Source organism: Bos grunniens, chromosome 15 (assembly GCF_055505025.1).
Source record: "Bos grunniens cultivar Pamir isolate PY7600 chromosome 15, Bosgru_T2T1.0, whole genome shotgun sequence".
NCBI lineage: Eukaryota > Metazoa > Chordata > Mammalia > Artiodactyla > Bovidae > Bos > Bos grunniens.
The window spans coordinates 55914819-55930732 of NC_141179.1; the positions used below are offsets into that span (position 1 = coordinate 55914819).

At 37.6% G+C, this 15914-nt stretch overlaps 1 protein-coding gene across 14 annotated transcripts in view; it reads left to right on the plus strand.

Annotated features, from left to right (window-relative positions):
* UVRAG (UV radiation resistance associated) overlaps positions 1–15914 on the plus strand; it is a 331316-nt gene that overhangs the window by 186743 nt on the left and 128659 nt on the right. For 10 of the 14 annotated variants that reach the window (XM_086338466.1, XM_086338467.1, XM_086338470.1 and 7 more), the window contains 3 exons: positions 6047–6131; positions 7891–7978; positions 8867–8927. In XM_086338466.1, the coding sequence (XP_086194592.1) occupies positions 6047–6131; positions 7891–7978; positions 8867–8927 (234 nt within the window). Of the gene's footprint in view, positions 1–6046; positions 6132–7890; positions 7979–8866; positions 8928–13952; positions 14129–14757; positions 14911–15914 lie in introns of all 14 variants that reach the window. The other 4 variants (XR_015141561.1, XR_015141563.1, XR_015141562.1 and 1 more) reach the window with 2 other exon arrangements.

The window sequence follows — 15914 nt, forward strand, 5'->3', positions numbered from 1 at the left end:
TTGAACCGTGGTGTTGGAGAAGACTCTTTGAGAGTCCCTTGGACTGCAAGGAGATCCAACCAGTCCATTCTGAAGGAGATCAGCCCTGGGATTTCTTTGGAAGGAATGATGCTAAAGCTGAAACTCCAGTACTTTGGCCACCTCATGCGAAGAGTTGACTCATTGGAAAAGACTCTGATGCTGGGAGGGATTGGGGGCAGGAGGAGAAGGGGACGACAGAGGATGAGTTGGCTGGATAGCATCGCTGACTCAATGGACATGAGTCTGAGTGAATTCTGGGAGTTGGTGATGGACAGGGAGGCCTGGCGTGCTGCGATTCATGGGGTTGCAAAGAGTCGGACACCACTGAGCGACTGATCTGGTCTGATCTGAAGGTAATCATGTCAGCAACAGAACTCAGATCCAGCTCAATTCCGGACTGAATGATTCCACCCTCCAGATTAACAGCAGAATAAGCATGTCCTTTTTGTTCTCTGTTGCCCTGCAAATAATGTTCAATATTAAATTTAAAATTTTGAGACAAAAAAGCAAAACAAAAATCCCTCACTACCACTACCACCAGCACTACCAACAACAAAATGTTGACAAGAGAAGAAATTTACAGAAAAAAGACTCAGATGACTTAGGTGATGGAACTATCAGCAAGAGTATTTAAAATAAATATAGTTACTATGCTTCAGAATTTTGTGGAAAGGTAGATAACGTAGAAGAACAGATGGTAAATTTCAGCTGAGAGGTGGTGGAAACTCTAATAAACAGTCTAATGAATAGGCTGTAATCCAAAAACAGCACCGATCAAGGATGCCTTTGACAGACTCATTGGTATTCAGCACAACTGAGGAAAGAATCATTAAATTTGAAGATCGGTCAATAGAAATGATCTAACCTGAAGTACAAAGAGATTCTTTCACATCAAACTAAATTATTTCATTATCAGTGGTCTTATACTTCAAGGAATAATAAATGAACTTCTTCAGCAGAAGAAATATAATACCATACAGAAACTTGGCTCTACACACAAAAATTGAGAGATCCAGAAATGGTTGAAAGGGAGATATTATAAAGACATTTTCTTATTAGTTTTAATTTATTTTTAATTGAAGGATAATTGCTTTACAGTACGATGTTGGGTTCTACCCAACATCAACATGAATAGGTGTACCCATGTCTCTTCCCACTTGAACATCCCTCGCACTTCCCCCTCATCCCACCCCTCTAGGTTGTCACTGAGCCCAGACTTAAGTTCCCTGAGTCATACTGCAAATTCCCATTGGCTGTCTATTTTACATATGGTAATGTATGTTACCATGTTACTCTGTCCATACATCTCACCCTCTCCTTCCTCCCTCCCTCCCCAAGCCATGTCCACAAGTCTGTTCTCAATGTCTGTGTCTCCATTGCTGCTGTGCAAATAGGTTCATCGGTTTTTCTTATTTTTAGTTGCTCTAGAAGGCTATTGATATTCTAATGCAACAGCAATGTTTTGGGGTTTGTAACAGGCGTAAAATAAAATTTATGAAGTGTTTTAAGAGTGGAGAAGGAAGAGTTGGGAATGTATTGTTTTCAGGATTTTATACTCTACATGAGATGGTTTAATCTTATTTGAAGGTAGACTGTAAGTTATATATTGTAAACTCTGAGGCAACCACTAGAAATTTTCAGTTCAGTTCAGTCGCTCAGTTGTGTCTGACTCTTTGCGACCCCATGAATCACAGCACTCCAGGCCTCCCTGTCCATCACCAACTCCTGGAGTTCACTCAAACTCATTGTGCATCGAGTCAGTGATGCCATCCAGCCATCTCATCGTCTGTCATCCCCTTCTCCTCCTGCCCCCAATCCCTCCCAGCATCAGGGTCTTTTCCAATGAATCAACTAGAAAGTTTAGGGGGAGGTAAGAGTAAGCCAATAATGAAGAAAGAGGGAATAAAAAAATAATCCAAAAGCATTTAAAAAGAGGGATAAAGAAACAAAGAATAAGGAACACATCAAGAAAACAGCTAACAAAGTGGTTGTTTTTAACCTAAATATATCAGTGATTATATTAAGTGTACATGTTCTAAATACCACAATTAAGATTATTGAGGTTTTATAAGGATAAAAAAGACCCAACTAAATGCTATCTACAAGAAGCACATTTTTAATATAAAGTAATAGGTTAAAGTAAAAGAATAAAAAAGTACACTATGCCAGTACCAACCAAAAGAAAGCGAAAGTGACTCTATTAATATCAGGCAAGGTTGACTTCCAGAACAGTGAATATTACTTGGAATAAAGAGGGATATTACACTATGGTGCAGAGACTAGTTCATGAAAAGATAAAGCAATTCTAAATATGTACGAATATAGCAACAGAGCTTATATATATATAAGCAAAAACTGAAAGGAGATACAGCTAAATACACAGTTGTAGTTGGTAAGCATAACACTCATTTCTCAATAATTTATGTACCAAGTAGACAAGCAGTGAGCATAAAAGACATTAACAATATAATCCACTAACTTGGCCTAATTAAGCAGAATATACTTTTTTTTTTCCCCAAGTACTTATGGGATATTTAGTTAGGCCAGATTTGGTGTCATAAATAAATACAAATAATCAAAAAAATGCAAAGTATTGTGTATCTTCATACATATACATATCATGGGTCAAAGCAGAAATAACAAGGAAAATTGGAAAATACTTTTGTCTGAATGAAAATATGTCAACATCTAAAGGGATGCTAGCTTAGAGGAAATTTATACCATTTGATACTTATAGTAGAAAAGAAAGTCCTTCATTTAGTAACCTAAGCTTACATCTTAACTAGAAAAGAAGAGCAAATTAAACCCAAATCAAGCAGAAGGAAGGAAATAATTAAGGTCAGAAATCAGTGAACTTGAAAACAAGAGAATAGAGAATGTCAATGAAACTAAAAGGTGTTCTTTGAAAAGATCAATATAATTGATAAGCCTCTAGCCAGACTGACCAAGTAAAAAGAGAGAAAGCATGAATTAACAAATGAGAGAGGGAATATCACTACAGATCCTACAGCAATTAAAATGATAATAATGTTTTGAATATCATGATCACACGACATCAGAAGGGCACTCGAGCATGCCTGATCAAATCTGGTACCACTTGAGCACCAAAATAATTAAATACAAAATCTTTGAAAAATAAAAGAGAATTCATGGTTCCATATTGATAATAGATAACTAATGGAGAAGGAAGGCCTCTTGCTTAGAGAAGAATGTTGAATGCTAACTGATAAATATGGAGGGGGCACTGGAATTTGAATATTATTTTACAACCATTGTAGTAAAGAATGATTCAAGCAAAAGATACCAGTCAATGCTGAATCTTGAGAAAATCAGATGAGAAGCAAGATATATCTGTGGTCTGAAAGATAGATATCATTGCTTCTAGATATGTAATATCCTTGGGAGAACACAACACCAGTTGTGTAGTATTCAGGCTGGTAATATATAACCCGAACAACATGTGAAGAGATTGAGCACGTCATTGCCTCTTTGTTACTACTTCTTATGAAGTGACTTTGGAACTTAGGTTGACTTTTCTGAGGTTCCAAGGTTAATATAAACACAAAAGACTATGCATAAGTATTAATCATTGCCATGCAAATATTTAGAGATACTTGGTTCTTCTCTACCTGAGCCTAGCTAAACCAGTCTCAGTTTTGTTCCAGAGAACACTGTGTAACCAATGAGAGGTGTATTACCTTTTAACAGAAAAATGTGGAGAGATGGTGCCTTAGATGGTGCCTCTGCGTTTTAAAGCTGTAGTTCTTTTTTTAAAAATATAAATTTATTTATTTTAATTGGAAGCTAATTACAATATTATATTGGTTTTGCCATACATTGACATGAATCCGCCACGGGTGTACATGTGTTCCCCATCCTGAACCCCCCTCCCACCTTCCTCCCCATCCCATCCCTCTGGGTTATCCAGTGCACCAACCCCGAGCACCCTGTATCATGTATTGAACCTGGACTGGTGATTCATTTCACATATGATAATATACATGTTTCAATGCCATTCTCCCAAATCACCCCACCCTCGCCCTCTCCCACAGAGTCCAAAAGACTGTTCTATACATCTGTGTCTCTTTTGCAGTCTCGCATACAGGGTTATCGTTACCATCTTTCTAAATTCCATATGCATTAAAGCCTTAGTTCTTTTAAAGCCTGTGGAAAAGCCTTGTAGGAGACCTTTTTCTGGGTTTGGATATATTCTTCTTTTTATTTGAAAATAATTTTGGACTTAAGAAAAACTGCAAGAATAAGAAGAGTACAGAGAACACCTGTATTCTTCACCCAGATTTACCCATTGTTAACCTTTTACCCCATCTGTTAGCTGGCTAGTGTATATTTTTATTTTCTTTGTTTTGCAAATGTTTTGTTTTCTTTTGGTCATGTAATATGTTCTAAAGACCTTCAAAGCTAAAGAGGGTGTGTAACATTTGCATTTCAAAACCCAGATCTGTCTTGGCCTTATTTGTGATTTCAGTAGAATTGAGGCAGCCTTTTATCTGGGATGAAAAATAAGATTGCAAATCTGTATAGTAGTGGAGAATTCATGTGCTTTCTGGAAAAAGTACATGAGGTGAGGGGTGGAAGTTGTCAATCCGACTGTCTTCTGAAATTGTTGAGAGCGAAATCTGGGGAGGAATTATATTGGAGCTAAAGAAGATAAGTAGTATTTCTTGATTAAGTTCTGTCTGGGGAGCAGAGTTAATAACTTACTGGTCATTAACATACAGTTGAGAGAGAAGAACAGGGTGCTTAGACATATGTTGATAAAATTACTTAGGTTGGTGATTTTAGGGCTCAAGTCCAAACTATATTTTGATCAGTTAATGTACTTCTGGCTCCTCACTAGAGGAGATGTACAGAAGATGTACGGCTACCATTTCCTGTTAATCACGGTTCTTGGAACTGAACTCCTTTTTAAAGATCTAGAACTTAGTATGTAAGGATCTAAGACTGTTTTTCTGTGCTTTAGGACCTTTGGAATTTTCAGGCCTGGTTATCAAGAGCCTGAGACAGGATCATTTTTTAGAGTAAGAAGATGTAAAAGGATTTTATGATCACATAAATGAAAATGGAGGTCCCAAAGTTAATATAAACACTAAAGACTAGGCATATATACACAAATATTAATTATTGCCATGCAAATACTTAGAGGAAATTAAATGTCCTGTAATGGAATTGAGGTATTGGACTATCAGTTAAAATGTAGACTGTTCTTTTAATTCACTTCTACTGAGTTATATTTTACAAGCCATTAAACATTGTAACTCAGACTATCTGTCAACATGTAAAAATGCTTGAGACATAATTTGGAAAAATCAGAATATATATTTCCTGCACACTATGATTGTAACTAAAGCTATTTATATATATGAATAAGATGAATCATCATAAAAAAACTTAATTTACGAACTACTATACTATAGTAGTCGATATGCAGGTAATTTTTCCTGCTCTGTTACTTTTTATACTTTCAACAATGTTCTGTATTATTTGTGGTTGAAAATAGATTAGCCACTTGAAAAAATAAGCTTTATTTTTTAGAGCAGTTTTAGGTGCATAGCAAAATTGATCAGAAGGTACAGATTCCCCATATACTCCCAAACCCTACCTGTGCATAGCTTCCCCTACTAGAGGGGTACATTTGTTACAGTTGATTAACTTTTAGTAAATCATCCTTAACACCCAGAGTTCATAGCCAGTTTTTAATTTTTTTAGTGAAGTTGTCTGAATTTTGAACATCTCATTGGGGTTTCTTGATCAGCAACACAGAAATCTGTAGGTAGGGAATCTTGAACTCTTACTATTTGACTCCTGCTAGAGACTGTGTAAAAATGGAAGCAATCGGAATTTTACTCTGGTTAATCCGCCCGAAAGTCCTCTGTCCTCATTTTACCTTTTACTCTCTTTATTTTCCTCTCACAGTTGGGGGACTGGGCTCTGCCTGTTTGGTTGTGACTGGGCAGTCCTGTCTGCAGTGTTACATCTGGAATTGTCTCCTTTCATCTCTCTCTAGGAAGTACATTTTCAGCTGAGCACCTCAAGCTTCAACTCCAAAAGGAATCCCTAAATGAGTTGAGAAAGGAGTGTACCGCGAAAAGGTAAGCGGAACACTGAGAATGGTTGTTAGGAGTGTTGAGTTTGAGGAGAGGATTTAGAAACGGAGTGTTTTTTAAGCTGCCAGTGTTTTTGCCAGTTACTACGCTCAGTGCCACTTTCATTTATTCAGCCCCTATTGTGTCGGCACTGTGCTAGAGGCAGTTATGAGGGCGCCTAGTACGTAGTCGGAATCGGAAGCCTGAACGCTGTTCTTCTAGATTGCAGGGCGTCAGTACCATGACTTCATGTTTGAATCTCCTCCTCTTCCAGTCTTCGACATTTAGTGCAGCTTACAGTTTTTCTTTAGTAATTTCTTCAGTCTTTAGCTCACTTGCCTTACCTCAGCAGTTCTCAGATTCTCTAACATAAGTCTCTCCAGCTGTCCAGTTCATTCTCCATGTTGCTAGCAGACTTCTCCTAAAATACTATTCTACCATTATTTTTTTCTTTTCTTAAGAACAAGTTGTGATTATTTTCCTTCACTGTCAAATATAAAATGGTCCCCAGTGGCTCAGGGGTAAAGAATCTGCCTGCAATGCAGGAGGTGCGGGTTCGATCCCTGAGTCAGAAAGATCCCCTGGAGGAGGAAATGGCAACCCACTCCAGTATTCTTGCCTGGAGAATTCCATGGACAGGGGAGCCTGATGGGCTACAGTCCGTGGGGTCACAAGCAGTCAGACACGACCGACTGCACATGCACTTAGAACTGTAGCTGATTTCAGTTGCTCCATGACAGTCATTTAACAAATGCTAATAGTTTTCCCTTTATTTTTTGCAGCATATGCTTAACTTGTTGCCACCTCTGATCTTCTTCTCATCTTCACTCACTTTTACTGGAAAGTCATCCCATTGTGCATTTTTGTTTAAGAAATTTTAGCAATTAAGAAACCTGGAAAGAACCTTGGAGATCATCTAATCTAATCCTCTCAATTTGCAGATAGGGAGGCAAAACTGTGGAGGTTACTTTTTGTCTGGTTCACTAGGAAAGCAGAACTAGATGCCTTTAAGTCTTCAGCGCTCTTTGCATTGCACTGCTTTATGTTCCACTCTAACCTGCTGCATTTCCTAAATTACCTCCTTTTTAATTGTGGACACAGTTGAGCAGGTAATATGCGCTATGGGTAATTTAGCTGTTAGTCATGTTTCTTAAATAGTGTAAGGGAAAAGCGGCATCGTCTCATGCCACACCTTTTGGCTTTGTCCTTTTTATTCTTTTACTTTTGTAATATGACAGCAGGTTATTTTTTGAGGTAGTTGTAACATCTGTAGTTGTAAATGAAAGTAGAATGCTGTTTTGAGGAAACACCATATGGGTATTTCCTGCAAATTGGCCTCAGTTTAAATGAGATTTTGGTCAGTTTACTGAGCCTCTCTAAATCTTGTTTTCTTGTTTGTAAAATGGGTATAGTAATATCAACCGAATAAGTTGTCATTGATATGATAATTAAAGCCATTTGTAAAGCTCCTGGCATACAGTAGTAGGTGTCCAGTCAGTGATTATTTGTACATTTTACATCTCTTTTCATGGTGCTGGATACATACAATAGGCCTCCTTATATAGTTAGGGTGATTGATGGTATATAGAGATAGGTCAGGACTCATGTTAGCTGTTATTCTTGCCTCTGCTTCTGAATTTCTGTGGCCCAGTGCAGATCATTTAATTTTTCTCTGTGTCAGTTAGTTGGAAATAACTGTTAGAAAGCAAGGAAACCTGTTTGTTTTTTGTTTTTTAACAAATGTGCTTTTTTCTTTCCTCATTAGAGAACTCTTTCTGAAGACTAATGCTCAGTTGACAATTCGTTGCAGGCAGTTACTATCTGAGCTTTCCTACATTTACCCTATTGATTTGGTAAGTTTCAGATTTTCTGGGGGGAAAAAAATTTTTTTTAAGAGATTTCTATTTGAAATTTCCTCTCAAAGCAAACACCATTGCTCTAGTCTTAATCATATGCTCTGTTGTTATTCATTCAGAAGCTAATATTTATTTAAAAAGTAGATTTAGAATTAGTTGGCATTAGGTTTCACTAGTTTGTTTATTTTTTTCTGTCTATTTAGTGGTGGAGTGAACTCATCTTCACCTGAAAGAATGCCAAATTATTTCTGGTTGCTTTAGGACTTTTTCTCTCAACCACATTATCATCTTCTACCTTATCTGAGACATGCATGCAGATACATACACATTGCTTTAAATATATAACTACTAATTAATTTATCTTTATTAGTATTACTTAAGATACCCCTGTGGTAGCTGTCAAGATGTTAAGTTTCTGTATTTGGTTTCTTAGAGTAAGTACAAATGTAAATTATTAGGATTCTTTTTTAGAGAATTAAATCTGCTAAATTTGGTGATTTTATTTTCTTTCTAATGCAAAGGGACTTAAAAGACTAATTCTCTGAGAGGAAAGCTAATAGGGTTTTAGATTACTCACAGACTTGTTAATTCTACTTAAAAATTCTCATTTATAGCTTTGAATTGGTCAAAGAATAGTTAGCTTTATGGTTAAAAATTTACATGACTTTTTGTTAGATATGTTTTTAAATGTATTATATAGAAAATTTAGAGTATATATCAAGATACAGATAATAATATAATAAATCATTATGTATTCAGCTTTAACAATTAGGGTAATATTTTATATCTGACAGTATTATCTTTGAATTAACACCTAAATTTTTTAGATTTAGAGCTTCTTTGTTTATACATAAAATTCATTTCATTCTTTGGTTATATTCGCAGAATGAGCATAAAGATTACTTTGTATGTGGTGTCAAGTTGCCGAACTCTGAAGACTTCCAAGGTATTTTATTTCTTTTTCCTTCTAAAGATTTGGTATAAAATATGGGTGTGTTGCAAGGAAAAAGAGATATCTTGAAATGTTGGTTGCCTGTCCCTTCTTCCAGAAAAGTTTTGGAACCTTCTGTCCCTTCCCAATTGTAAGTATATAGCATCAGTTTCCCCAATGGAAGACTTAAGAGGATATTTGGTCTAATCATGGGGGGAAAATTGTTGAGCTTTCTATTTGAAAGTTAAAATAGTTTTTGAATGGGGTTTAAGAAAATCAGACAGTAGGCTTCTCAAGAATGCTAATAATATTCCTGTCCTTTTGGTTTGATTTTTCATGAAAAAATTGTGTTGGGAGCAAAGCTGTAAACCTTAGTCTGCTCTGTTTATAAAGTTATATTTCTGCTGACATAAAATGTATTTGAAAATTAAATTTTGTGACATTCCCACTCCCATAGGTTAAACTTGTTATACTGTCATCTCTGTCCTTTAATTAAAAGAAATTTACATTAAAGATGTTACAAATAACATTCACAGTAATAGCTATATTTTAAAATATTTTTCCTAATCTCTTTACCAGTATGCCAGAGAAAAGAACTTATTTGACATTTGGGTAGAAAGATGACTTTTATTGTTAGCAGAGTGGGTTCTTTTCTCCTAATGTAAACAATGCTTTGAGGACTACTAAAAAGTTACATAGATTATACCCAAAGCTAGCACATTAATCTATTTGGGAACAGGTTATTCCAGAATAGAGCATTACTAGTGCTTATTGGGACTTTCTTCCATTTCCCTGTAAAGAATCTGTTATTTGTGATCCTTTAACATTTAAGACTGCTTTAGTGTATTACTTTTTTGTCCTTTACAACAAGTAGTTGGGACATAATGTAAAAAGTGTTATAAATGAACGTGGCTAAGAAACAAAACTAGAATCAGGGACATAGAGAATAGGCTAGTGGTTGCCACGAGGGAAGGGATGGTAGAAGGTAGGAGCTGGAGTTTGGGATTAATAGATGCAAACTGATACATATAGAAACAACAAGGTCCCACTGTATAGGAAAGAGAACCATATTCAATATCCTTTGATAAACGATAATGGAAAAGAATACAAAAAAGAATGTGTGTGTGTGTGTGTGTGTATAGTTATATATATATAACTGAGTCACTTTGCTGTACAGCAGAAATTAATACAGTGTTGTAAATTCAACTATTGAGGTGGTTTAGTTGCTAAATTGTGGCCGACTTTTGCAACCCCAGGGACTGTAGCCCACCAGGCTTCTCTGGGCATGGGATTTTTCAGGCAGGAATACTGGAATGGTTTGCCATTTCCTTCTGCAGGGTATCTTTCCGACCCAGGGATCCAGCCCAAGTCTCCTGCACTGCAGCAGATTCTTTACCGACTGAGCTACCATTAAACTATACTGCAATTAAAAAAAAAAATTTTTTTTTAATGATTAAAACAGGAATGGGAAGACCTGTATTTGAGTCCTGGTTCCCTTTCTAGAAACCATGTATTTTGGACCAATTCATCATCTAAGCTTTGAGTTGATCTTCTAATTGATAGTATGAACACAGTAGTTCATGTACTACGTACTTTACATGATTGTTAAGATTTTATTTAAGAGCAAGACATTTTGCCTTATCTTTAATCCTCCCAAAAACAAAATAACCCAGTAAGAAAGGTGGTATAATGTGTTAATGAGCTATTTAGTGACTTGCTCAAGACCACAAAACTAGGTAATGATCTTGCTGGGATTTGTCTGTTTTCCATTGTACAGTGTTCCCATTCATCTCTGTAAGTCATACACATGTGCTTTGGTGTTAATTTTAGGTCATGGTGTCTTGAAGTTCTTGATACATCTTTTTCCCCATTCTTTCATTCATTTATTTAATAAACCTAATAAGTACCTTGAGCCCTGGGCCAGGTTGTAGGAATACAGAATATTCTTTCTTTGAAAAAAATATCAACTGAGCACCTAAATGCCAGGCATGTGCTGCTTTGAGGATATGATGATGGAAAAAGCAAATATATTCTCTTCTTTCATAGAGCGTACACGCTCTTAAAGGAGGTAAAAAATAAAGGCAATAAATAAGAAAAGAAGTATTTAACAAGTATTTAATAAAAGAGTATGCTATCTTAGAGAATAGGGAAACCTACTGTAGATAAAGTAATCAGAGAAGACCTCTCTGAGGAGAAATGTTTAACAGAAAATCTGAAGGCTGAAAGGAACCAGGCTTCCCTGGTGGCTCAGCTGGTAAAGAATCCGCCTGCCATGCGGGTGACCTGGGTTCAATCCCTGGGTTGGGAAGATCCCCTGGAGAAGGGAATGCCTACCCACTCCAGTATTCTGGCCTGGAGAATTCCATGGACTATATAGTCTATAGGGTTGCAAAGAGTTATACACGACTGATTGACTTTCACTTCACCTACTACAGCTGGGGGAGAATTCCTAGAAGAGGGGGGCATCATGATTGAAGATTCTGAGGAATCAGCTTGATATATCTGAAAAAATTCAGGGTAAGGGGCATGGGAGAAGGTACGTGTATTCTGAGAAAATCATGTAATTTCTCACAGCTTAAGTCATGTATGGATGTGAGAGTTGGACTATAAAGAAAGCTGAGCATGGAAGAATTGATGCTTTTGAATTGTGGTGTTGGAGAAGACTCTTGAGAGTCCCTTGGACTGCAAGGAGATCCAACCAGTCCATCCTAAATGAGATCAGTCCTGGGTGTTCATTGGAAGGACTGATGTTGAAGCTGAAACTCCAATACTTTGGCCACCTAATGCGAAGAGCTGACTCATTTGAAAAGACCCTGATGCTGGGAAAGATTGGACAGGAGGAGAAGGGGATGACAGAGGACGAGATGGTTGGATGGCATCACAAACTCAATGGACATGAGTTTGGGTAGGCTCAGGGAGTTGGTGAGGGACAGGGAGGCCTGGCACGCTGCAGTTCATGGGGTTGCAAAGAGTCAGACACGACTGAGCGACTGAACTGAACTGAACTGAATTTCTTCACCTGTAAAATGAGGTAATATTTACATCTTCAGTTCATTGTGATGATTGAATGAGATAGCATTTGAAAGAGCTTTTCCTATATAAGGCAGTCAATAAATGTAATTGGAATTAGTTGCCAGAGAGAGGAAGGAAGGACAGACCAGGGCAAACCTGTGTGGCTGGGGCAGGGTGAGAAAAGAGAAGAATTCCATCAGTAGATGTAGGAGAGTCAGCCAGGGTCTTGAGGCCACTGAAAGGAGTTCCTATTTTATTCTCAGTGGAGTGGGAAACCCTGAAGAGCTTCAAGAAGGGGGATGATATGAATTGATGTTTTTTAAAAGTCACTCTGGCTGCTACATATAGAATGATTTGAGAGGTGGCAACAGGAGAAGCCGGAGAAGGCAATGGCACACCACTCTGGTACTCTTGCCTGGAAAATCCCATGAACGGAGGAGCCTGGTGGGCTGCAGTCCATGGGGTCACTAAGAGTCGGACATGACTGACTTCACTTTCACTTTTCACTTTCATCTATTGGAGAAGGAAATGGCAACCCACTCCAGTGTTCTTGCCTGGAGAATCCCAGGAACATCGGAGCCTGGTGGGCTGCCCTCTATGGGGTCGCACCGAGTCGGACACGACTGAAGTGACTTAGCAGCAGTAGCAACAAGAGAAGCAGGGATACTACTGGTATTAGAGTATCACCTCAATTCATTCTGGGATGTTTCTTGATTCTATTTTTGTTTTCTGGAGTTAATTTATTTCCTAATTTTTCCCAGCTTTTGTTCTCTATTCATCCAAGCTGAATACATTCCTTCTTCCCCCCAAAAAATTAGTTTATCTTTTAGTTTTAGTGCAGTTTTTACTGCTAAAAAAATGAAGTCAATGTTTAATTCTCCTCTAAGGCCCTGTTTATTTACCGTAACTTGTAGGAATTGGTTTTAGAAGCACACATGGCAGTATTGGACTTTAAGACCTCACGTTCGCATTCTGCAAGGTACTTCCACGTACTTTGGAATTATCGAGTGCCTTGTGTGTCATTTATGGTGCCAGGTGCTGGGGTATGCAGAGGCGACCGAGGCACTGATCCTACCTCAGTGAAACTTCAGTCCACTTGAGGCTAACTTGTAATCAAGCCAATCAATAAATATCTCTTGAATTTGTACTCTGTGTCAGGCACTTAGAAGTTTATACCAGGTATGTGGGACTTAAAGAAGTGGGAATAATCAGATCTACCAGGAGGAAATCAGGAAAGTCTTACAGAGAAGATGATACCTGAGGTATTTTTAAAGATAAAATAGTATTACCTTGTTGAAAGAAGGATGGGAAATTTTAGATTCAGTGAGTAGAAATATGCAACATGGAGCATCATACATGGTGCTGTCTTGTTTACTTAATTCCCACCACTGTGAGAATCGGTTTCTTCTGTGAGGGAAAGAATTATACTCAGCTCTTTTTTTGTTGTTGTTTTTTTCTAAAGACAAGAAAATTGAGGCTCAGCGAGATTAGTTAATTTTTCCAAAGACTCATACTAGCCTGTGGCAGAACTAAAGTCATCCCTGGTTGGCCTGATTTTAAGGCCCGTATTACTCCTGTCATGATGCAGTTTTCCTCCTTGTTTTGAATAATAACCTCTTCCAGACATCTAACAAGTTTTTAGTGTTCTGTAGCAGCTGCATGCTTAGTAAGACTCTAGTGATGGAAGTCTAAACTGGTATTCTGTTATATTCATGAAACTTTGCTGGGATAGACTTTACATTGCATGGCTTGATACTGTTTGGAAAACTCCTGCATAGTGGCCCAACATTTGTTGTGTTCTTCTTTCTAACTGGGTAAGTTTCTGTTAGAATATGGCAGAGAGACCTGGACACAAGTGGGGAAAGTTGTCCTGTGAAGGGTGTTCACTTGAGTTCCATTGACTGGGACATTTCTCATCTAAAAAAAGAAAAAAACTGTTTGTGTGTGTTTTTAAGTAATCTATAACACAAGAGCCTTTTGTGGTAATGAGACCCAGATTTCCTTCTGTGTCTGTATCCCTTTATGCAGGCATGATTTCTTGGAAAGGAGAGTCCATATGTCAAACACTGTCTCATTGAGAACGTGGAATGATTCCATAGATGCTGTGGCAATGATTAGAGTCTTAAATATTTTGTCCTGTCTGGATCAGTGGGTGCTTGGTTCCTTACCAAATCAACTGCCTCAGTGATTGGGAAGGCAGGATGGTAAGAGCTTTTAGATCACTTATTGTACTTGGATGCATTTGAATATTAATAGTTTGTCCAACTTGTAAGTCAAAGAGACATTGAAATTAATTTATAATGTTGTCATGGCCATTGTGAGTTTGTGGAATCTATTATCATAAAAATTACATAAAAGAGGCTAATGTAATTGTTCTGAGCATGCTTAAAACAGACTAGGCAAGACTAGGTTAGATATTTTAAATCCATTTTAAAACATTTAAAATTTTCAGCCTACAAGATTTTCAACTTGAAATGAATTTATCGGGATGTAAACCCATTGTAAACTGAGGAAGATCTGTAATGTAATGTGAATCAGATCCGCATTATTATCTTAATTAACCAAAATAAATGCATGTCTAAGTCTTTTCAGCTTAAAAAAAAAGAAAAATTATATAAAAGATTTATTATCACAAAAATTACTACAGCCCCAAGTAAATGTAGCTACCTACAGTTAAAAAAACAAATAGGAAATACTTATTGTGAGGAAACTGCAGAATTTTGTTTTGTTTGTGAGCCCCTTAAAACATTATTTTAATCAGGGCTTTTTTCCTTTATCTGAGTCTTAACAGCTTATTCCTGTTCTTCCCTGAACCCTCCCATTCCCCCTCTAGCTTCTTTTCTCCAACAAGCCTGTCATCTGTGACCTCTTTAACCCACAGAGCAGCATAAGGAACACAAGCCTCTGCTCTGCATCAGGTGTTAGGGACGTCATTAATGGTTCCTGGAAAAGCACACCCCTGAGAGCCAGGTTTTGGCTTTGGCAGGTAAAAAGTCTTTTAGATCTTGGAATGCTGGAAACCTTAAACCTTTCAGTTTTTTTAGCTAAAGTGATTGGCAACAGAATGTGACATCTGAGGTTTCGTGGCCAGCAATAGCCATAATTAACCACATGAGCTCACGTTTTCCCACTGGAGAGTCAGTGGTCTTGGGGTGATGAAAGTGACTTCCCTACCAGGAGGTGGTTTTCCTTTCGAGGGTATTGGAGTACCCTTGGGCCCTGTAATGCCTCACCCGTGGTCCTTCTAAAATGCTTTTTAATATAAAGCTTCAATATTGGAAATCCAGCACCATGGTGTTTAACTGTGAGGCTGTGACTAAGCACTATGGCCTGGAATGGGAAGCAACCTAGGGTTTTTAATGGGTGAGTGGGGGGAGTCTTGTGGTAGAAATAATGGTGAGTGTGAATAACCAGAATCAAAGCTGGTTTCCAGTATTACCCAGTTTTCAGTTTTTGCTATTTCTCTTTGGTTTTTGCTGTATGTATACAGGATTCTTTTAGAGATGCCCTTTTATGTTTAATTTAAGCAAAATTATTGAAAGGAGGTAATGTTAGAAGACCAATTTCTGTTCTTTTACTAGATATGTAGATGTAGTCCTTGAAATAGACAAATGTAATGCTTTAGTATTACCCTTTTAGTAATATGGAAAAATGGAGATGCTTGAGTGTTTAATATTGGTTAGGTTTTTTAAAACATTCATAGTTTGCATTTGACCTGTTTGGCAGGCTGAGGCCCTCTGATTTTTGGAAGTTTTCAAATCCTTTTCTGTAGATCACATAGAAAAGTAGAAGCTTAGTATAAAGCACACATGTGTGTGGGTGCTCAGTCACTCAATCGTGTTCGACTCTGCAACCCCATGGACTCTCGCCCACCAGGCTCCTCTTTCCATGGAATTTTCCAGGCAAGAATACTGAAGCAGGTTGCCATTTTCCATTCTAGGGAATTGATCCTGATGCAGGGATCGAACCTGCCTCTCCTGCTTGCCAGAC